Below are 23,554 nucleotides of genomic sequence, written 5' to 3' on the forward strand. Positions count from 1 at the left end.
GTAAGTACACTAACCAAACAGTATTCATTGTTTAACAAAGTTGCTGTAGGTTCCCCGTTTTATAATGTAGCTTGTCAAAACAATACGGTAAATAGGTAATAAAAGGGTTTTTCAGAATCACTTCCTAGCATTTTTCTACGAAAGCATTAACATGTAGAAATAAAAAAGCAGTTTCAGCTAGTTAACAGAAAAAGAGAATTACACCGCACAACACTAAAGCATTAAATATCAAATTTCTTAGCATAGCAAAAACACTAATAATTATCAAAGTTATGGGAAACACTGTCCCCGATAATAAACCCCTTCGCAGCCAGCGACACCTGCACTACAGCCAAAACATGTAGCACAAATGCCCTCTGGAAGCATCGCGATTACATACACCTGTAGTGCAACATGAGGGTCACTGCCCCCGATATAACACAGTGGTAGACAAAAACTACCGATTTTTTGGTAATCCATTATGGAAGACACTGCTTCCGATAATGTTGGCTCGACTTCATGATATAGCATCACTGGAATTTCTGCAGTCCATCCTATTACACCCAAAACACATTTGTTAGTGAAGCAAATTCTAAAACTGTTTTGTTTTTCTTTTAGAATTAATCTCATTGCAAAGAAGATTTTATTACCAGTTGTCATTTTCACTTCTGCACAGTAACCCTAGTACTTTTGGCGGGAGTTCTCAAGTAGGACATGCTGTACGCATGTCCTACTTGAGAACTCCCGCCAAAATGAAAAGCAAGGCTTCACCAGCAGGCGAGAACATGGCCAATATTAGAAGATACCAGGTATGCAGTAATTATCTGGTCAAATGTTTCGTGTGTGTGTGTTGCAGTTTCATTATTTTCAGCTTGATAACCTGCCCCAAAGTTGTGGTGTGGAGGTTTCAGCGCTGAAGATTCCTGAGTAAATGCACTCAAACTATGCCCAGCCATTAGTAGATTTCAGCATGAATGTCCCTTAATCAAAAGCTATAAAAATATGAAGCATTACACACAAAATACAATGACTAGCTTAAATGTGAACTACCAACATAACTAGGGTCTGACCATCTTATATCTAATTCTCCATAATGAGGCCTTGATTTTCTTAAGAAAAAAATTTACTTGAAGGCATTCACCTCAGATAATCCGTAAAGATGTTTGGGCCTGGTCACGATGTAAAGGGCTGCAGAAATTCCAGAATCATGGTCGACCAAATAAGCAGATGCTGCTTTCATTTTTTATTAAATGTAAAATAAAAATTCGACAGTATAACCGTCAATTATGGAAGGCACTGCTTCCGATAATTACAAGAAACAAAATGAACACCATTTATAGTGATCACTGTCACTGATAAATAAATAATTACAAAAAGAACCAGTTTCAGTGTGATCAAGTCTGTAACATGAACTCATTTATCCTCTGGTAAGAGATACACACGCACCATAAGAGTGCTTTATCAGGGAGACTATATGGGGACCAAAATATTCGGACACAAATTAAATAGAGTCAGCTCTTACGCCTGGACAACTTTGAGCTGCAATTGCAACACTTGATAGTTTAAGCCAAGAGGGCAATAAACAGCTGTTTCAATAAAGCCAACTTAATATTTTTGCCATTCTATAGCAAACATGAGGTCCAAGTGCGCAGACAGAGGGGGAACCATTGAAAGTCCCCAAAACCAGTGTCACGTAAACAGTTTATACACGTTAAATTCCTGCCAGAGGCACCTTAAAGGAGAGGAGGCTCCTGTGCTCTACCTTTATCACCCTATGGTTTATCACCGATGCCACTGGATGCACTGGAATAAAAGGTTGGGCGGTAGGAAACAATTCTTAGTACAAAACATACAGCCATAAGAAAACATGTTAACCCAGGAGCACCATGACTTTGTAGTCGGGGGGGGGGGCAGTTAACTAAAGCATGAAGGCCACAGGAACTGCAAGGTCCACATGTGAATGACCAACTGATCACCATTCAGGGGTTATGCAAGGTTAGCCGACAGTCTTAAAATACAACTCCAGTAACCAAGCAGAGAGACATTGACATCTTGGCTTCACTGGCACTGATTGGCAGCCGATTACTAAACCTATATCCAGTCAAGAACCATAAATAATTTGAATTAACTTACTTTTTTGAGATCTGTAACTTACTGGCAATGCAAGAATTGGGGTTGGGGGAGATCTACTATAAACAAATAAAATACTCAAATACTTTCAGTCGCACTTGCAAGTAACATAGGCCGATATATGCGGCAGTCACCTGTGAAATACAGACCTTTAACATTAAGTGCCAACACAACTGTTTATAAAAAGGTGCTCACTCCTTTTCACCAATAAGCGAGGAGCATGGATATGGTAGAACAAGTGTACCGCCAAGAAACATTTTATAAGTGCTTTTTTTGGGGTGGGGGGGGAAAGAGAGATTAGATACTATCCTACTTAAAACTCATTGTCTATCTCCCATATCTCTCCGGCCATTCCATTAGCTGCCCCTTGGATTGTCCAAGTAAGCATGGCTAATTGTTTTTTGAAGAGTTCTCTGTCAAACTTCGCCTTATCCGTATTCAGCAAATCCAAGTGTTCCATCAAAGCAACAAATGTGTGGTTGCCGGATCCGTATATAATGTGCCGGAATGGAGTGTCATTGGGAGAGGCGTAAGGAGACAGTAAGTTGTGTTCAACCTTAAAAACAAGAAGCAGACATTAGTTGCATTCAAATCACTTTGGCTATTGCTAGTCAGTCCTGAAAAACTGAGAAATCAAGTTTGAAGAGTTTCAGGTTTTGCATAATTCATTTTGAGGTGTTCTAGCCGTTATCTTTAGTTTAATCCTACAGAAAAGGACCCTGGCCTGTGGTGAACAGAACGGCTCATTGTCAGTCACTGAACGAATGGACTTTGTTAGCATTCTCCAGGTCTGCAGATAAAAGGTTATTTGGGGGGGGGGCTGGAGAGATGAGACAAGGTTTTTGCCAATGCCCATACTCCATTCTGCCCACCTCACTTTTTTTATGCCCAGAGATAACATTTTCCTTTGGATATCCACTTTATTTAAGAACTGTAGCATAGTACAGGGTTTTGTGTCACAGCTGCCTAATTGGTGCACTTAATGAGCTATGAGATCTGGGAGCATTATCTGATAAAGTTAAATCTTGCTCATGCTATGTAATATAGATAGAACCATTGTGAATTTTGAGGAAGGGCAAGGGGTCTCTAATTTACACAATTTTTTAACGTTGGATTTTAAAATATATATGGTAGATCAGAACGGATGAAGCAGGTACCTTCATGATGCGGTCATTTAGAGAGCGTAAGAAAGGCTTATTGTCCAGGTCAGACTGTGAAAACTCAGTGTTAAGGGACTCAGCAGCCCTTTTGAAGTCCCCCCGGGCAGAGGAAATCCATGTAATACTTAAGCCCATTTCCTGTAGAGACAAATATCCAAGTTTAGAAAATGGTATTGCTGTATTTGCTTGATAAGACACCCCACAATTTGATTAATTCAGAAAAAAGCCTGAATACAAGACTACCCTATAAGAAAAAAAGTTTAGTAAATATTTCACATGGAATTTTTCTCATGTTTAATATGGACTATGATTCAGAAAAATGCATGTTTTTTTCCCCTTTTGCCAACCTGACCCCAGTCATGCATATCTGCCCCATGGCTTGCTTGCTACCCTGCCCCCCGATATGCCTTATAGCCACCTATATGCCATCCTACACAGCACTCTGCCCCCCCCCAGATATGCCACATTCCCCCATGATATACCTTATACCCACTTACTGATGCATCCTTAGACTTGTCCCATGTGCTCCAGACTCTCTGATGTCAAGCAGGGGCAGCTGGTGGATGTCAGCACCATGCGTGCACACCTCTGCTGCTACCGGGACTTCTATGGTGGAGCACCAGAAGGTCAGGCCGGCGCGCTGTCACAGAAGCCCCGGCAGCAGCGGAGGTTGTCAGTGCACAGACGTCCACCGGCTGTAAGAGAGGAGGATCCAGGTCCCCTGCAGCGCTGGAACATAAGAATTCTACAAGTTTAAAAAAGCTTCCACCCCTAAAACACCTACCTTTAGAGCAGCATATTGCTTGAACAGTGCTACAGCCATCTGAAGTAAAACAGTGCTGTACTGGTTGATTTCCAGTGGAAGTTTATGCCAGTGAGTCAAGCGCAATACCATCTGACCAGCAAACTCTGCCACACTTCGGCACATGACATCGATGTCAACCAGATTCTCAAGATTGTCTAGAGTATCCATATCAGTGTCAAGGTATGCGTAAGGCTTATTATCCTGTAGACAAAAGTCAGCAAGTGATCAAATGTTCTGCAAGCACAAGGTTTATAAACAAAATCATAGCATTGAAATATCTAATAGGATTTCTGGGCAAATATGTAAACTACAAGGAAGATGGTGAATTTTATACAAAGCTGAAGAGCTCTGGACAAAACCACATTCATGGTCAGGCCCTAGCGTAACAGCACAGCAGTCTGGAGAAAGCCGCACACACACTGCTGTTTAATCACTAGTGGGAGATTGCAGGAGTTGTGGTATGAATACAATTCAGTGTGTAAAAAAGACCAAAGGAATCCCTTTGATGAACTATACACCGAACAGCCATAACGTTATGACTACCTGCCTAATATCATGTAGGTGCCCCCAGAGCCGGCCTTAAGTGATCCGGCGCCCTGTGCGGACTACTCCTGTGGTGCCCCCCCCCCTAAAAAAGGAAAGGAAAAAGTCTTGTCACAAAACTCCCCTCTCTCACTATCTACCACCTCTGCCCCACTCCCCTCTGTCCCATCTCACTACCTCCTCCCCTGCCCCTTCTAACCGCCTGGTGTTGTTCTTCCTTAGGGACAAGGATCTGAAATACAAAGTTAAAACCCTCCCCTTCCCTAAGTCCTCCTCCTCACCCATAAGAGCACACCAGACCAAACACAGCCAGTAAGTACCAAGAATACAAACATGCTTGCAAAATATATCTTTACCGGTAGACAAAATGAGGGAGGGAAACATGTACTGCCACTATATTAAGGAAAAGGAATTTACGGTGAGTATAAAATTCCTGTTTCCTGGCATATAGTGGCAGTACAGATGGGATTATTGCAAGACAAGATAACCAATGGGAGGGGAATACTTAAGAGGCCACTGACTGGTGCATCCTGCGCCAGAAAAACGTCAGAGGAGGAGAAGATGTCACGTCAGTAATGCTGGACAAATGCATCGAAGGAAGATGCCTTACATACATTTCTTCAGGAGATGAGGCCGACTTTTCAACCCTAGACCCAGACATAGCTCTTGTGGAGCGAGCCGAAATATGGGACGAGATGACTTGCCGGCTGCTTTAGTGAGCTAGTCGAATGGTCTCTGTAAGTCACCTCAAGATGGCCTGCTTGACCTGAAGCTCTTCGGACATACCATCTGAGCCATTGACTCCACCGGAAATACCTGATCCTGATGGTGAAAAAAGGTGAATTCAGCAGCTGAGGACAGAGCTAGTATTGACCCAGTTGCCTTGCTGAAGTAACAGCCGCCAGGGGGGTGTTTGCCGAATAGTTGCCGCTTAAAGAAATGTCCGATCTCAGAACATACGAAGCCAAATCTGAAAGGAGAAAAAGACCGAGGGCCGATACTTGCCCTTTTGAGGCTGAGACAAAGACCTGCTGAGAAGCAGTCTTGCAAAAAACACGAGGACGGAACCAATAGAAATAAAAAAACCCTGCATCACCAGGAGAGGAATTTCCTCCAAGCCCGAAACCTCCGACTAAGGAGGACATCAGCCATGTCATGTGAGAGTCCATTATCTCTAAGGATAATCCAAAGCTAGGCCATCAAAATGACCACCTGAAGGAATTCTGTTCTCCACCAGAGAGGCCGAAAATGGCAGCTCCCAAACTCTTGAGGCCATATTGTTTAGCACTGAGAACTAAGTCTGTATTGGCCAATATGGCATAGATGTAAAAACCCTGGCCTAGTCTGTTAGAATCTTGAGGAGGACGCGTGGGATCATCGCCACCGGAGAAAAAAAAATGTAAGCCATCCTGAATCTTCATATCACTGACATACTGTCCAGCACCAAAGGATTGACCCATGAATACAGATAGGCTAAAACCCAAAAGATTGCGGTTATCTCTGGTTGCCACAAGGTCAATTCCTAGAAGGCAAAAAAAAAAAAAGGATGGAGAAGATATATCTCTCTCTCTCTATATATATTATATATATATATATATATATATATATATATATATATATATATATATATCTCTATCTCTCTATTTATATCTCTCTCTCTATATATCTATATATATATCTATATATATCTATATATATATCTATATATATATCTATATATATATATATATATATCTATATCTCTCTCTCTATCTATATATATCTATATCTATCGAGAGAGAGAGAGAGATATATATCTTTTTAGAAAAAAAGATTACAGGGCAGAGGCTTTTAAGGTTAAGATAAATGAATCTTACCTTAAAACGCCTCAATCCGTGTGGGGGGTTGGTGCCAGTACTGACCAGCCCCACTGCTGTCAGACTGGACTGCACAGCTGAAATAACATTTAAATTTTGTGCCCTGAAGATCGGATCCGCACATGCTCTGTAACACGATCAGATCTTCAGCAGAATGCAACGCCTCCCGGGTGTGCGTTCCACCAATGTGCTTATGCTCCTTCCCTTGCTGGCTTGAAGAGAGAGAACTCTCATTCTGTTCCGCAACATCCGCCAATGCGGATGTTCCTACCTAACTCTGCTCACCACCCGGAGGAGGGATCCCCCTGGACACAACCCGTATGCCCCCCACCAAAAACACATGTCCATCCCTGAGAAGGGATAAGGAAGAACTGGCTGTGTTTGGTCTGGTGTGCTCTTATGGGTAAGGAGGAGGAGGAGTTAGGGAAGGGGGAGGGTTTTAACTTTGTATTTCAGATCCTTGTCCCTAAGGAAGAACAACACCCATCTGTACTGCCACTATATGCCAGGAAAAACTTTATTTAATATGGAGGATTTAAATAAAGTTGAAAAAAAACCAAAACAAAAAAAAAGATGTTTTAATTTAAGTCCCGGGCAGGCGCCCCTGTTGCCACGGCGCCATGTGCGGCCGCACACCCCTAAGGCCGGCCCTGGGTGCCCCTTTTGCCACCCAAAACAGCCCTGATCCGTTAAGGCATGGACTCCACTAGACCTCTAAGCATATGCTGTGGTATCTGGCACCAAGACGTTCGCAGCAGATTCTTTAAGTCCTGTAAGTTGGGGCCTCCATGTAAGGTGTATGCATCCTGGTGACATGTGTTCTCCTGACTGGTCTATATGCAACAAACTGAGATGCATGTTTTCTGACACCTTTCCATCAGAACCAGCATTAACCTTTTCAGCAATTTGAGCTTCAGTAGCTTGTCTGTTGTGCATCAGTGAGCCTTGGTCACCCATGACCCATCACTGGTTTACCACTTTTCCTTGCTTGGACCACTACAGACCAGGAACACACCAGAAGAGCTGCAGTTTTGTAGATGCTCTGACCCAGTAGTCTAGCCATCACAATTTGGCCCTTTTTCCTGCTTCTAATACATCAACTTTGAGGATGAAATGTTTATTAGCTCTCCAATATATCCCACCTATCAGTGGTCATAATGTTATGGCTGACTGGTGTATTTTATAGAGCCAGTCAAGCATTTCCTGTAGCAGAAGCTAACCGAGATTAAACACAAAGAACAGAAGTCAAAGCTCTCCCTTGGACTTTAAGAGATGTCTTAGAAAATTTCAGTTCTAGTCACACAACAGAAACAAAAACAAAAAAAACAAACACTTGCCTTCTGAAAACGGAAAGATACGGATGGAATTCCAGAGTATGTCAGGAATGGATAGGCAGTATCTTCGAAGGTAAATGGTGTCACACTGGCGGAAGCACAAAATAACAATTTAGGAAACTAGTGCTTAGGTGTGGGCACCCTCAGACTATAAGATATGCTTTGTCTTACATGGGACAGCAGTAGTTATGACCACAGCTGTGATTGTCTGATACTTAAGGAACAGAGATCACACCAATGTAGCCATGAGTAAACCCAGGCCAGTAGAAGAAGTGTATCATGTCAGCAGTTACTATAGAGATTAAAGCAATAGCAGACCTGATTTGGAATAACCTATGGAACAGCCAAGTTACATCAAGACCAAAACTATTTTTTTTTTCTTAAAGTACAGGGATTTAAATGCACAAACTAGCCTGTGCAATACTGCAGATGATCACTGCAAACAAACACCTAAACTAGAGCAACAAGAGGGATTACACACTTTCATGTAAACTACACAATGGTCTGTAAATATATGCCAATAAATCTTACATAGTCTCTGTCCACTTGGAACCTTTCACAAATTGAGGATATAGATGGTTGGATGAAGTAGGATATTTTACCTATATAGAAGAAACACAGTAATAAGCAACCTCTATTCAATGGACAAGTATGATTTGCTAGAATTATATCCTTACAGCATGATATATGAAAATGCAGTATAAAAAGAAAGAAGATTGGTCCATTCTACCTTTCCCATTGCTTTGTTCCTTGAGTAAGCTTTGGTTCATTTACTGAATTAACCTTTATAGCTTTTACCAACCCCCAGGATGTTACCCCTTTAACTATCGCAGGGAAGTTGCACAACAAACCCCCCACACACACTCTGATGCAATAATTACCAAACTGGTCAGGAACAGTAAGACATGTTACACATAACACATTAATACTTTTTAGGTTATTTTTACTACTTGCCTCTTTCATGGAGTCTTCAACTATGGAGTACATAAGGGGGCTTGCAGAGACACTGAAGGCTCCATTACCTGTAACAAAAAGGTTAACATGAATGTAGTTGAATGAAGTGCAAGATTTCCGCACCTAGGCAGGACACTACGTCCTGCCTAGGTGCAGAAATCTTGCACTTCATTCAACGGCCTACAGGCATCTAATAAGCTTTGAGAGAATTCCATTCAGACCATAGTTTATAAGGCTCTAGTGTAGTATTGCATAATAATTGGATGTTATTCTATTAGGCAGTTGCTTTAGATGAAAACCCTTTTGCTTTTCCATACCTTGAACAGCAGAATCAAGACTGATATAGGATATTGCCTTCAGATGTAGAGTGGTTAGGTATCCCTAGAAGACATGAAAAGTGTTAAGAATGCGCTATGACAAAGCGTGAATTCCAAGGGATATCATCCTGTGGAAGGCTGTAAATCTTTACCTCCAGCCACTCTGTAGCACCAACCGATCCAAATTCACTGGCACCCCAGCTGGCAAATACAATGCTTCGCTTTGGCCTATAGCCATCTGTGGAGAGCATACAAAACATAATTACATCATTGCTAGTGAGCAAAAGAACACAAGTTCACAACAGCACACAGGAGGAAGCGTAAAATCTTGCGCACAAATCCCCAAATGGCAACACTTATACTGCAAAACGTACACAGCCTATGCAAAGCTAGGCGAGGATGGCTGCGAGATGTTTGAAGAGCAAGGCGCTGCACATAAATTAGACACCCATATTATACACGTATTTTTATTTACCTGTTTTCACCATTTCTGACAACATACTAGCCAGCTTGAGTAAAATGGAAGATCCCACAGCCGACTTGGCTGCACCTGGGCCCTGGGCATCTCTCTGAGCTCCCACCACAACATAACGATCTGCAAACCAGATGTAGGAAAGGAAGTTTATTAGAACGAACACCATAGACCTAAGCCCAGAGGTTGCAGAATTCAATAGACAACAAAGATAGTGGAAATTGCATATTAAAGATACAGTACATGCATTAAGGACAGGTATCTTCTCAGGATTGTCATGATTATGCCTCCCTTCCAACCTCTGTTTAGTTGCTGATTAGTTACGAAGGTTTTTGGAAGGGTAAGGAGTAGAGCGATAGCATGAAAGGAAGTTATTGAATAATTCTCTGTCATACTAAGACACAGACCTCAGCCTTCCTTGAACGTTTAAAATCAAAAGGAGTATACCGATTGAAAAACACATTTTACAATGTATCAGTCTGATCATTCCAACGCTCCCAGTATAGCTTATGTTTACCTGGTTCATCAAAACCTCGTAGAACACCAAAAACATTGTAAATTTTCCTATCAGCAAGAACATTCTTTACATCAAGTTTAACAGATTTGGCGTCTTTAAGTTGCGGACCCAGCATACACTGAACCTTCCAGGAGGATGGGCAAACAGCTCCTCCGAGGCTCCTGAATTTAAAATAAAAAAAGCAATTTAGAATGTTATTTCGTTGATGCATTGTGTATTGAAGTCAAAGGTTATACAGTTGTGGTGCGTAAGCACATACAGTGTATATAAAAAGTCTACACACCTCTGCTAAAATGCCAGGTTCTTGTGATGTTGAAGATCGAGACAAAGAAATCATGTCATAACTTTTTCCACCTTTAATGTGACAAATAACGTGAACAATTCAATTGCAAAACAAACTAAAATCTTGGGGGGGGGTAGGAGGCTATTAGCATGGCACATGTTGACGTAACGGACACCTGATGGTTTTGTGACAAAATTGCCTGGTATTTGGAACTGTTCATAATACCCTCCACCCTGACTAAGGCCCTGGTTGCAGCTGAAGAAAAACAGCCCCAAAGCATGATGCTGCCACCACCATGCTTCACTGAGGGTGTGGTGTTCTTTGGGTGAGGTGCAGCAAACGCGCCCCAAGCACACCTTTTGGCCATAATTCCAAAGAGTTCAACCTTGGTTTCATCAGACCATAACACATTTTGCCACATGCTTTTGAGGGACTTGATGCTTGTTTTTGCAAACTTCAGCTGGGCTTGGATGTTTTTCCTTTGTAAGAAAAAGGCTTCCGTCTTGCCACCCTACCCCACAGCTCATTCATATGAACAATATGGGAGATTGTTGTCACTTCTATTTAACATGAATGTGATTGGTTAATGCTGAACACAGCCACAGTTATAAGAGGGTGTGCACACTTATGCAAATAGGGTATTGGGATCTCAGCTTGTTTTGCAATTGAATTGTTCACGTTATAGGTCACATTAAAGGTGGAAAAAGTACATGATTTATCTTTGTCAGGGGTGAGTAGACTTTTTATATCCACTAAGTATAAAGGAGACTAAAATGCATTCTTACTGTAGAAGTTTCCTGCCATCTTCACTAGAGATAGTTTGAACTGGAATTTTAGGGAGTCCTGAAGATTCAACGCTGGGAAACTGAGTGTTATTAAATGATGGGAACCCAGGAGTGTACGGATCACCAGTTCCGTAATGAGCCTAGAGGGAAGAAAAAAAAAAAAAATTTAAAAAAACCTGAAAGACGTAGCTACCACCAACGGCTAGAACTCCCCAAAAAGAACTTACATGACCAAAAGGAGAGTTTATAGTACGGCTCTGTGACATAGGGAAAGTAAAGTCTGAAGGTTCAGGATAGATCAGTACGCCAAGAGCTTTGGCAAGTTCTGCATTCTTAACCTAACAAAACAAAATATTTATTTATACACACAGAAAGCAATGAGGAGATTCTTAGTTTATATACAAAAGTTTTGAATGTCACCTTTTCAGAAAAGCTGATTAACCCAGATCGCACTAGAACCAGGCTTCCGGAAAAATCAATGTTCAGGTCTTGCAGTGTTTTGAAGTCTTCCTTTCTTCCATAATGGCAGTACAGTAAACCTCCCTTGGAGAAAATAAATTTTAAAAAAGCTTATGTGATCAGGTGGCTCCAATAAATTTTTTGGTCTCATAGCCCATAATATACTTCCTTATCGACATGTATCAAGTGTTCAAAGGATTACTGCCTTAAAATCTCTTTAATTTCCATGATAGGTGTGTGGTTTAAAATGGTTATGGTGGCCCTTCTGCAAATCCATGGGGGGGGGGGTACCTTACTATGCATTCTTCTATATTGAGGTGTCAAAAAGACAGATTTATGTCCCTAACAAATGCATCAAGATTTCCAGAGATTATAGATTAAACACAGCATCTCTTAAAAGGAATAATTCAGTGACACAGAAAAAAATGCAGCATTGGAAAGGGTTTGCAAATAGTGTTACAATATGTAGGTAAAAAATGTTTTTAACTCAAGTATACTCACAGAAACAGTGCCTGAAGCACTGTAGGCCACATACGATGTTGGGGTTATGGTGTCCTCTGTATCATCATTCTTAAAGATGGTTATTTTGTTTGGTGAACTGTATATATTAAAAATATAAAAAAGTGATTCACTACAACTTTTTTTTTCCAATTGAATATTTTTTTGTTAAAAATCCCTTTAGGGGGCATGGTAACATACTCTCCATTGACTTGCAGGCGGACATAGTGTTCATCATTCCACACTTTATCCAAAGACATGTTGCTGAGCGCATTATGCATCATTAAGGCCATGCTTTCCTCGTTTACGGAACCAGCTTCACGAGAAATGTCAGTCAGCTTCCTAAAACAGTGAATGAAAAGTTAAGAAAAATAATGCTTGGGATTATATTATTCACAACCCTACATTTCCACTGATAAAAAGCTCCAATACCTTATGTTATCTTTGAAAATCAAATTATCAGTCTTTGATGACAGCAATGACTGCAAGTCGCCCCAGTGTAACACATTGGACATTTCAGGGACAGAGTCAGTCTCTGCGGGAGAATCCAAGCCAACAGAAGATTCGGGTACACCATCGTCCTTTTCTTGGTTCTTGAATACCGTTTCAACGCGTCCTCTATAACTTAAGTAGCCGATAAGGAATCCTGCTCGACAGAGGCTTGTGTTACCATTACACATATCAAAGAATCAAAAACAAGACATCAGACATGATCTACCCATGTACCAACCTGTCAAGAATAAGAGAGATGCAGCAAGAATTTTAAAACAGGTGCCTTTACAATTGTTTCCTTTTCTATGCTTCACAACATTATCGGCCATCACATGATCTCCACATTCCTCCTCATCATCAGCTAGCTTCATTTCCACTTGGCTAGAATCTCCATCTGCCTGCTGCGTCAGACTGAAACGGGTATACGAGAGAGGAACCCTGCCAAACTGATGGGAAACAGAAATTAAGTTATATGCTTCTTCAAGCACATATGGATTTTAATCTTACAAGCCGACTGCAAAATAGTACATTATGTTCATGGTAATGTTCATGGTAAGCAGCCTCGTTATGATAACTGGATTCTCAACAAATTCAGTTAGGGAATATGGACGAACACAGATGTATTGGACGGGATTTGAATTTTAAAGAATGTTTTCTTTTAAACATTTTAGATTTAAAAACAGTTTTGTCTACCAATATGAGGAGATTTTATCATGCAAGCATTACATGTATAAATTACAAGACAGCAACCAATCCCACGTTTTAAACTATATAATGGTTTTATGCAGCAATGTTTACTACAGCAAAACCAAACTCAATTGAAAAGGACCTCTTCGAGGTTGAAAGCATTGTATTTAACTAGACGTTCATCTAGCATGTACTTCTTACAGAAGGATGACTAGTATTGGAAAGTGCAGCAAACTATTAACAGTGCCCTTGGAAATACCTCTAAAATTTTACTGGGTGTTTTTCTGTTGGATAACTTTATTCTGGGTAAATACCTACAATACCATCTTCTCTTCCTTTTAACAACCCACCTAATCATTCGCCTCAGAGGAGGCTTCTTAAATGGAAAGGAGAGAGAGATTACCAAGTAATTGGACAGAAGACAACCGACTACACAGGGTATATTCACTAAGTCAATATTTAACTGACTTTACTATACTGCAGCTGGTGCTGCATATTTATTCTTGAAACTTTCCTGACCAATTAGATTATGCATTATTTACAGCCAGCTCAGCTCCTCTTGTGGGACATACTTATAAGTGATGAACTAATGAACAAACCAAACTCCATAAATACTCACAAAGTTAGTGACAGTCGACCGGACTTGCTCCATCTTCACGCAACCTGACTAAATCTCTAAAATGAATGGAAGACAAATGTATAAATGTAGAGATTGGACTTTAAAATAAAGAAAATAAAAGTTTCAGCACAACACCCACTATTCACATCAGTTTTGGTTGCTTACAGTGACTAAACAGCAAGGTCATTTCACATGATTTATCTAGAAATTGTCAATAAATACTGGAATTGTTTTAGTTACATTTGAAGCCATTTCAGGTCACTGAGTAAATCACAATTTTCTTTGTATGTACTTAGTTACAAGTAACAGGTTTTGAAGAAAAAGGAAAAAAAAAACCAAAAAAAAACGGTAAAGCGCACATTTACCTACAAAATACACTATATGAACAAAAAGTATTGAGACACCTGACCATTACACCAACAGGGACTTATGATATTGCATTCTAAATCCATAGACAATATGAAGTTGCAGCTATAACAGAGTTGGAAGTGCAAAGCACTGTCCAAAATGTCTTGGCATGTTGTCCCCCTCAGCATACCGTTTTGACAATGCTCTGCTTCCAATTTTGTGGGAACAGTTCGGGGAATACCCTTTTCTATTCCAGCATGACTGTGCCCCATAAAGACACAGTTGGATGAGATTGGTGAGGAAGAACTCCTTTTGGTATGAACTGGAATGGAGATGGCGAGCCAGACCATCTCATCCAACATCACCGCCTGACCTCACAAATGCTCTACTGGATAAACGGGCAAAAACTCCCTCAGAAACAATCCAAAATCTTGTGGAAAGCCTTCCTAGAAGAGTGCCGACGAGGCCGACTGGGACAGTAAACTGTTCTTTTAAACCGGGTTTCCCTGTACTGCACAAATACAAAACAGCTAATAAGGTCTTTCAAGTACAAAATGATGAATTCCATGAAACTGCATGTTATTCAAGAACAAAAAACAAACCCCTGCATTCACAGGCTCCATGGCCAAATTTGTAATAACCACAAGTAAAATCTAATTTCATCTGAAGCTGCGATGATTTGGTAACCAGCATTTGTGTCTGAGACAGGTACGTATATGCCTTAAATTATATGTATAAATGTATGATGAAACTAGAGCTGCAACAACTAATCGATAAAATCGATAATGAAAATCGTTGCCAACGAATTTCATTATCGATTAGTTGAATCGATTTTTATCGATTATAAAATGAGGGTTTTCAGAGCAAACGCTCTGAAAAATACCCCTCATTATATAAACCGTTTAGTCTTACTCACAGCAGCAGCTCCTACTTACCAGTCCCTCCCTGTAATCACTGTGACAACTGGCCCCGCCCCTTCCTTCTCCCAGAAGGCCAGAACCACATGGCTGTGACACTCATCTAAGTATAAAATTAATATTTGGGCTGCTGAAAGTTAAGGGAGGTGGGGGTTAATTTAGGGGCAGTTATGGTTAATGGGGTGTTTAGGGTTAATTTAGGGGCAGCTATGGTTAATGTGGTGTTTAGGGTTAATATAGGAGCAGCTGCGGTTAATAGGGTGTTTGGGGTTAATTTGAGGCAGTTGTGGTTAATGGGGTGTTTGGGGTTAATTTGAGGCAGTTGTGATTAATGGGGTGTTTAGGGTTAATTTAGGGGCTGTTGTGGTTGATGGGGTCTTTAGGGTTAATTTAGTGGTAGTTATGGTTAATGGGGTGTTTAGGGTTAATTTAATGATGAGGACTGAGGGTTAATTTAATTAATTTAATAAAGCTAACTTAAGGTGCAGTTAGAGGTAAGGGGGGGCAGACTAAGGGGAATCTAAATCCTGGGGGCAGTGAAGATTAACCCAGTACTTATTTATAAAAGTATGGTGTCAGTGTGATGCGAACGTGTCTGTGACTCTATGAGGGGACTGAGATATCTGGGGGGTATAAGGTATATCTGGGGAGGATGGAGTGACATATCTGGGGGTATAAAGCATATACGGTATATAAGGCATATGTGGGGAGGGCAGCGTGGCATGTCTGGGGAGGATGGAGTGGTGTATCAGGGGGTATAAGGCATATCAGGCACAGTGGCATATGTGGGGGTAGAGTGGAGTGACATATGTGGGAGGCAGCGTGGAGTAGCATATGTGGGAGGCAGCGTGGAATAGCATATGTGGGAGGCAGCGTGGCATGTCGGGGAGGCAGCGTGGCAAGCCTGGGCTCAAATGTCCATAAATTGGGGGGGGCTGGTTGGGAAATAAAGACAAGAAATGCATTTTATCAAAGTTTTTTTTATTCTGCTGTTTGTATTTAACATCGTTTATTAAATTATTTTAAATAAATGAAAAATGTACATTCATTTTTTTTATCCGATTAATCGAAAAAATAATCGGCCAACTAATCGATTATGAAAATAATCGTTAGTTGCAGCCCTAGATGAAACTAATGGTTTGGATATTGGTATTGACACCTAGTAAAGGCATCACATGTAACTGATTTACAATGATGCTGAATGCTTATCAGGGATAGACATTTGCCACTTCTGGATTTGTGCATTATATACCGTATTTGCTCGATTATAAGACGAGGTTTTTTTCAGAGCAAATGCTCTGAAAAATACCCCTCGTCTTATAATCGAGGTCGTCTTCTAATTAGACCTCAAAAAAACGTCTGCTGGGGCCAGGCTGCTTACCGGTGCTATGGTCCCGAGCAGCGTCTCTTCTATTAGCAGCAGGAAGCTAGCAGAGTGTCACATAATTCTGCCTCCCCCTCCTTCCTCTGGGGGCGGGGCCAGAGAAGTTGCTCGCACAGCGTGCCCCTGCAGAAGTCTGCGAGTGGGAGATCTGCAGTTCAGGTAAGGGGGTGGGGGGTTTGAGAGTGTGTGTATGTGTGATTAATGGAATGAATGAGTATTTAAATGTTTGTGAATGAGTGTGTGTGTGTGATAGGATGGATGTGTAAGGGGGGGTGGTAGCATGGCATAGGGAGGCTGTACTCAAACTCCTATCATCCCCAGGTTCCAGCATGTACTGGCTGCCTTGGCTGGATAGGAGTTTGATTGCTGTTAGCAGTTATTTACCTCCAGAAATGCCTTTTAACCCCCTATATGCCACTCTGGCATATCATGGGGCAGAGTGGCATATAGGAGGGCATAAGACATTTCTGGAGGCAGAGTGGCATATAGAGGGTTAAAAGGCACATCATGGGGCAGAGTGGCAAATAAAGGGGGATTAAGGCATTTCTGGGGGCAGAGTGGCAACCTTGGGGGCAGATGTGCATAACTGGGGGGGGCAGGTTGGCAAATAAAAGGAAATAAAAAAATATATATTTTTCTCAATCATAGCTTTTATTAAATATGAAAAAATTGTTTACATGAATTAATATTTACTAGTAAAACTTTTTTTCCTATAGGGTAGTCTTATATTCAGGCTTTTTGTTTTTTTTCCTAAATTAATATTTAGATTTTGGGGGGTCGTCTTATAATCAGGGTCGTCTTATTATCGAGCAAATACGGTATTTGATAGTATCCAACTGCGTATTTAGTTAATACAATCTATATACCATTAATTCCTTTTTAAACGTACAGGTTGGTTTAACCGACTACACTCAAAATGACACACCAATGGCAGTAAAACATCTTTCTTCTGCCAGACGGACTCAACACAATGCAAACAGGAACATTGTACAAAGGGAGGATGTGGTTTGTGGTTTGTTGTCTCCCCCCCCCCCATTCTCACTATGCAAGTTAAGATAAATATACTAGGCAAGACATGAGATTAGTCAGATCTTAGGTGGGTAATATGCATGTTAAATTAACTCAACTGACTGCACACAAGCATGCTTGTTAAAAGTATGCTAAGCAATATTAGAAAGAAAGTTCTCCAGACGTTTTTGGATCATGAAAAGCATTCTGATAGCTAACTGATGCCTGTTCATGCTCCGTTCGCATAGCAAAAGAGTTTGGGATAGCCATGTTAATCCAGTAGTGTAAATATAAAATACAAAGTACTGCAATACAGAATATCTTTACCGTAGTACTTTGTTTTCTTTGAGAGAGATAGATAGATACACACCCCAACGAGGAAGGGAAATCAATATGAAATGCTGGAACAGTCACGTATGCGATGAGTTGCAATATTCAGCGATAAGAAAAACAGGTTTTCTTAACTGCAGCTGACCCATTTAGTTTTACTTTGTGACGCAATAACTGTAGAGATTAACATGAGTATCTAAAGAGTTTGTTTTTTTTGTTTAAAAAGCTTTTATAAAACAAATATTAAAAATCACTACAGCACAAGTCCCACTAGATTGCCATGAGCAGAAATGACTATACATAGGGATGCCCTAAACGTAAGCACCCTGTGACTAGCATTAAAGCTCTGTGTAAGCAGACACAAAATGTAATTAAAGGAAGAGCGTTTTAAGCACAGCTATATATATTTGATATAGGATGACAAGAGAGCTTTATAAATAAAATGTAAGCTGAGCATAAGGAACATGTACTTGAGGTATGTGCCGTGTAACCTTAGACAAAAGGGGGGTAGACGCCTAATGATAACTAATTTTGACATAAAGGACTTAATTACGGTTAGGGTATCTGTCAAGCTTTCCAAGTTGTACTGTACCTATACCAGGCCTTTAAGATAAGCATTTGGAAGAACAATGTTCTTGGGTCACCTTAAATATTTTACAGATACCACGTATAGTTCCCATTAACGGTTTCAAGGGGAAAATAAATAAATAAAATTGACAGCAGAACAATTTGCCCATTTTCCTGATGTAAAGACGCATACCTTGGTCTAGTCTATGATTCAGGATAGCTATGTGCTAAACCCATGCACGTTTAAGTTCCCTGTATTAGCCTCTAGCACTTCTCAGTTACATAACATCTAACCCTATAGTTTTAGGTTATGTGCTCTTGTCCTAACATTTCTCCTCCTTTTGAATATACTTTGCTGCGGTGTCTTGTTAAATCCTTTAAATTATTTAAATGTTTGACATCTTGCTCCCTCTAGCGATAGGATAGGAGGTCTGATACATCAGAAACAAAGACAAATAAACCATGATGCTCTATGTCCATGCTGTTTAAAGTCCCATCTACTGAGCATCATGGAAGTTGAAATTCAATTGCATTGTGAGGTTGAACAATAATCAGCTGCTCTGGGGAAGTCCTCTCTCAAAAAAAGTGCATAAAATGTTAAATAAGACTTAATAAAAACTTCTAAATGCAGTCACAATACAGATCAAGGTAGACTTGATCACGCTTAGGGCAACAAAGCCTGAATACAGTGGCAGAGGAGATAGCTATTGATATCAGTAGTGCTTAAATGTTAATATGCATCCATTATGTTTAATTCTCAGAGGGAATCCTTTTTTTTTTATTTTGTTGATACATTGTAAATACTGCCTGAATCTTATGGCTGTTTCCCCAATTCTTTGCACAGGCACACATTCAACGTACGCAAAGAAATGTGACAGCTAAACTTAAATATCTCGCGAAATGTATACCGCAGCACATTCAATGGTGATTCGCCATAAAATCAACAAATAGCTGCATATATTTGCATATTGAACATAGAAAACCTATTTAATTTTCCTCCACCTAGCTGCCCCTACTGCTTAAGAGGGAAGTCCCATAAAAAAGTCCTTCTGTATAAAATACACTGCTGTATACAGAAAGCGGTAACAAAAAACAGTTTTATTTCTCATAGCATTTCTTTATCTGCAGATCTGCCGGCTGCCATTATCGTCACTTTCCCTGCTCAAACACCACGCTCAGTTGAACTCTTTATGGCAATGCTGATGAAGTCGGCTCCTCCATAGACTCTCCTTAGAACGTCTGGCAGGGTGATTTATGCTATTTGACTGTTTAGCGCAAAACAGTAGGATAAAGAGTCAAGGTGTTTGTCTAGTAGATTGGGATAACACAAACAGAGCTCATATAAATGGCTATAAGCGGGTTTCTTGAAGCATATTAAAAGAAAAAAACAAGCAAAATCTTTGATTTTTTTAGTGTGTTATTAAATATGTAAAAGGGATTAATCCCACAATTATTTTGACTAAGCCCTATTCCATTCATCAGTTCCAGCTAGGTTAAATGAATTATGCTTTACCTCCCAGCAAGTACACAAGCCAGATATGTACTTTGATTTAATAACGCATGGAGAAGGCTGTTACTTTACCCTGAATTCCAACAATCACACGAGGGTCACATGAGAACTTGAAATTATAATGTAAGGAGCCATGCAGCATTGAAGTACAGTATTAATGACTAAGCCGATTAAAAAAAAAAAGAAAAAAAAAAAAAACTAAAATGCCTCAGAAGTGTTAGCAGAACTTTAATAACCACAGACCCACTAACACCTTAGTACCAGTCTTCTTGTAAGCATTAGATTTCAGAGATCTGCAAGCTTTGTACAGAGCAAACAGCCTAACCCCGCAATATGCTGGCAGATAATCAGGTTAAGAATCACTTCCTTATAGCAATCACTTCCCAGAGTGCAAAGCCATGTGCTCATCAAAAGCCATATGCTAGTATCAGATTTCCTGCTCTACAGGTTAATAAGATGGACTTGACCTTGACTGAATGATACCGATCTTTCGAGATACACATTACACCACTAACACTTTAGATAATACATACACACACACCTCCATTACGATGAAACTACTGTTTTAACACGTGTTACGGTTACTTAAGGTGTAAAACGTGGTATATAAATGAGTACATCATATGTGTATAATATATATATATATATATACACAACATTAATATAAAATCACTCTAAGTTAACACTAAGATAAAGCACACACTGGTTCATATCACCATTCCATTGTTAATATTAGTGTGAAGAGTATGTATTCCGGTTACTGGACATTCTCAGCCAGGGTGACCTTCAACAGCAGGGTCACTCTGACACAAAAAGTGCCAGTGACTATCGAGCTAATACACGCAGCTCTATTTGAGATATATATATATATATATATATATATATATATATATATCTCAAATAGAGCTGCGTGTAGAAGAGCCGGCTGCAGGCTGTATTGTTGCATGCACCCTCCACACAAAGACAGTAACCAGCCTGTCAGCACAGGCGGTATAAGGGAGGCATACCCACCAATACAACCTCCTCCTTACATACAGGACATGACAGGGGAAACCTATACATCACAAGACGCCATGCTTTACTACTGGGGTGGCAGCCGAACACGTTAGCCTCAAGTGCCACAAAAAGACACAGAGCTAAATATACAGAAATAACGAAACTGCCACACATTATATACAGCAAGGCTGTCAGTAAACGGCCAGCCGTGTGCAGTGACCTATATACAGAGAGCAATCACCCCTCATCCATACTCACCTCCCGCGCCCTACAGCCACTGACTGAACGCCACATGCAGACTCACATTATAGACTATCCTAACCTCACGTACACACCTAGAGCCCCGCCCACACCGGAAGCACTCCCTCCGAGAGGCTCGCCTTCGATGCCAGTACTTGGACGCGTATGTGTAGATGATTTTAATCGGGTGAGAGAAAGTTAAACCCAACATGGATTGTTTTCATGATTACATTTCCCGCGAGCGAGGGATATCTATGTCCTGAGGATGCTGTGGAAGAATGAATAAAAAGTAGTAGATACTCGATTCTGTTACCACGCCTGAAAGGCTTGTCTTCATAAACAACGAGAAAATGTCCGTGAGAAGATTCAAAATGTTAACAAATGACTGACTTATGTTACAGAGTCACTTGGGTTTATTTACGTGATGAAAATTCAGTTAATTTGCAGGAAATCAGAATCTTTTAATCTGCATACGTCTCTGGAAACTTCCGCACCATATTAGATGTTGGCCTGATGTTGGTAACCAGGGTATTTTGACAAAGACATTGACAGCAAAGTTCCATTCAGCCCATCTGTTCTGCCCATTTTTTCTGAGGTAAAGAGACAAACTTTAATCAGCCCTTGGTTTCACCTTATATTTAGGATAACAATATTATTATCCCATACATGTTGATACTCACCTCTCTGTATCAACCTCTACCATCTTTGCTGGGACATTAATGTTATGATGTGTGATGCTGGGAATGTTCACCTTGAGTATACTCAGGCTTTACAAAAAGAGGCTAAATTAAGAAACAAAAAGCCTAGTTTCTACCAGCGATGTTAAATGGGAACTCCACGCCAATTTTTGCATTACCATTAGATTAAACAAATGTTTTAAAGTCTCTAAACTACTAAACAAACACCCTGACTGTTTCTTGTACTGTCTGTGCTAAACAATAGAGTAGGACACTCTGGCCAATGAAAGACAGCGGAGGAATGGATTTCATTAATATTCTAGGGCTGCAACTAACGATTATTTTAATAATCGATTAGTTGGCCGATTATTTTTTCGATTAATCGATTAATCGGATAAAAAAAAACAATATGCAAATTTTACGTTTATTTAAAAGAATTTAATGAACTGGATGTTAAAAAACAACTTAAAATTTACATTAACATTCTTATTTTGTTATGATGTAATAAAAAACAATATTTTCAAAGTACAAGAACCCAAACACAATATTTATGAAACAAAATAACCCCAAACATTCTGAAAAGAGGTGGACTATTACTGTTCAAGAAACTTTGCCCCAGCACTTTGCACTTTGCACCCAGCACTTTGCACCCAGCACTTTGCACCCAGCACTTTGCACCCAGCACTTTGCACCCAGCCCTGGCACTTTGCACCCAGCACTTTGCACCCAGCACTTTGCCCCAGCCCTGGCACTTTGCATCCAGCACTTTGCACCCAGCATTCAGCACTTTGCACCAGCACTTTGCACTTTGCACCCAGCCCTGGCACTTTGCACCCAGCACTTTGCACCCAGCCCTGGCACTTTGCACCCAGCACTGGCACTTTGCACCCAGCACTTTGCACTGTGCCCCTGCACCCAGTCTCTAACTCTGCCCTGCACCCAGCCCTGCCCCCACATTCTGCCCTGCCCCCACACTCACACTCTGCCCTGCACCCACACTCACACCCTGCCCTGCATCCCCACCCCCACTCTGCCCTGCACCCAGTCTCCCACTCTGCTCTGCACCCACACTCACACCCTGCATCCCCACCCCCACTCTGCCCTGCACCCAGTCTCCTGCCCTGCACCCCCCACCCCCACTCTGCCCTGCACCCCCACCCCCACTCTGCCCTGCCCTGCACCCCCACCCCCACTCTGCCCTGCACCCACACTCACGAACCGCTCTGTGCGAATGGAGCCACTCGCACAGAGCGAACCGCTCTGTGCGAATGGAGCCACTCGCACAGAGCGAACCGCTCTGTGCGAATGGAGCCACTCGCACAGAGCGAACCGCTCTGTGCGAATGGAGCCACTCGCACAGAGCGAACCGCTCTGTGCGAGTGGAGCCACTCGCACAGAGCGAACCGCTCTGTGCGAGTGGCTCCATTCGCACAGAGCGATTCGCTCTGTGCGAGTGGCTCTGTGCGATCCGTGCACATAGACATGAAGAATACTTACCTCCGGAACGCGTCACATCCGTCACGTAGCTAAAAGAAGGCGGAGACTGCAGAGCGTGTAGCAGAAGCGGGGAACGCTCGCGGAGGTAAGTAAAAGGAGCCGAGTGCTCCAACAACGAATTGATCACTCGATTAATCGATAACGGAAATCGTTATCGATGATTTCCGTTATCGATTATTATCGATTTTAT

At 41.1% G+C, this 23,554-nt stretch overlaps 1 protein-coding gene across 2 annotated transcripts; it reads right to left on the minus strand.

The window, feature by feature from the left end:
* Nucleotides 1–2,364: 2,364 nt before the first annotated feature.
* Nucleotides 2,365–21,288, minus strand: TFRC (transferrin receptor). 2 transcript variants are annotated; one of them, XM_053460198.1, is made up of 19 exons: nt 21,205–21,288; nt 13,891–13,944; nt 12,823–13,030; nt 12,525–12,738; nt 12,294–12,434; nt 12,096–12,192; nt 11,556–11,678; nt 11,363–11,473; nt 11,136–11,275; nt 10,068–10,228; nt 9,554–9,673; nt 9,231–9,316; nt 9,079–9,142; nt 8,762–8,829; nt 8,339–8,409; nt 7,811–7,895; nt 4,054–4,275; nt 3,267–3,407; nt 2,365–2,665 (listed from the first exon to the last, which is right to left on the minus strand). In XM_053460198.1, the coding sequence occupies exons 2-19, from the start codon at nt 13,921–13,923 to the stop codon at nt 2,423–2,425; spliced, it is 2,328 nt and encodes a 775-aa protein (XP_053316173.1). In that variant the 5' UTR covers nt 13,924–13,944; nt 21,205–21,288; the 3' UTR covers nt 2,365–2,422. The 2 variants fall into 2 exon arrangements, with proteins under 2 accessions (XP_053316173.1, XP_053316174.1); XM_053460199.1 differs by having other exon boundaries at nt 21,192–21,217.
* Nucleotides 21,289–23,554: the final 2,266 nt, after the last annotated feature.

Source organism: Spea bombifrons, chromosome 3 (genome assembly GCF_027358695.1).
Source record: "Spea bombifrons isolate aSpeBom1 chromosome 3, aSpeBom1.2.pri, whole genome shotgun sequence".
NCBI classification, from domain to species: domain Eukaryota; kingdom Metazoa; phylum Chordata; class Amphibia; order Anura; family Pelobatidae; genus Spea; species Spea bombifrons.

What these genes read in the sequence shown, in the direction of transcription:
- TFRC (XM_053460198.1), bottom strand. Translation starts at nt 13,923, where the DNA reads ATGGAGCAAGTCCGGTCGACTGTCACTAACTTT. An exon ending in GGTCGACTGTCACTAACTTT is followed by an intron (nt 13,031 to 13,890) that starts GTGAGTATTTAT and finishes GTTTCCCATCAG; the next exon opens with TTTGGCAGGGTTCCTCTCTC. An exon ending in TATCTTTCCGTTTTCAGAAG is followed by an intron (nt 4,276 to 7,810) that starts GCAAGTGTTTGT and finishes TTTTGTCTACAG; the next exon opens with GATAATAAGCCTTACGCATA.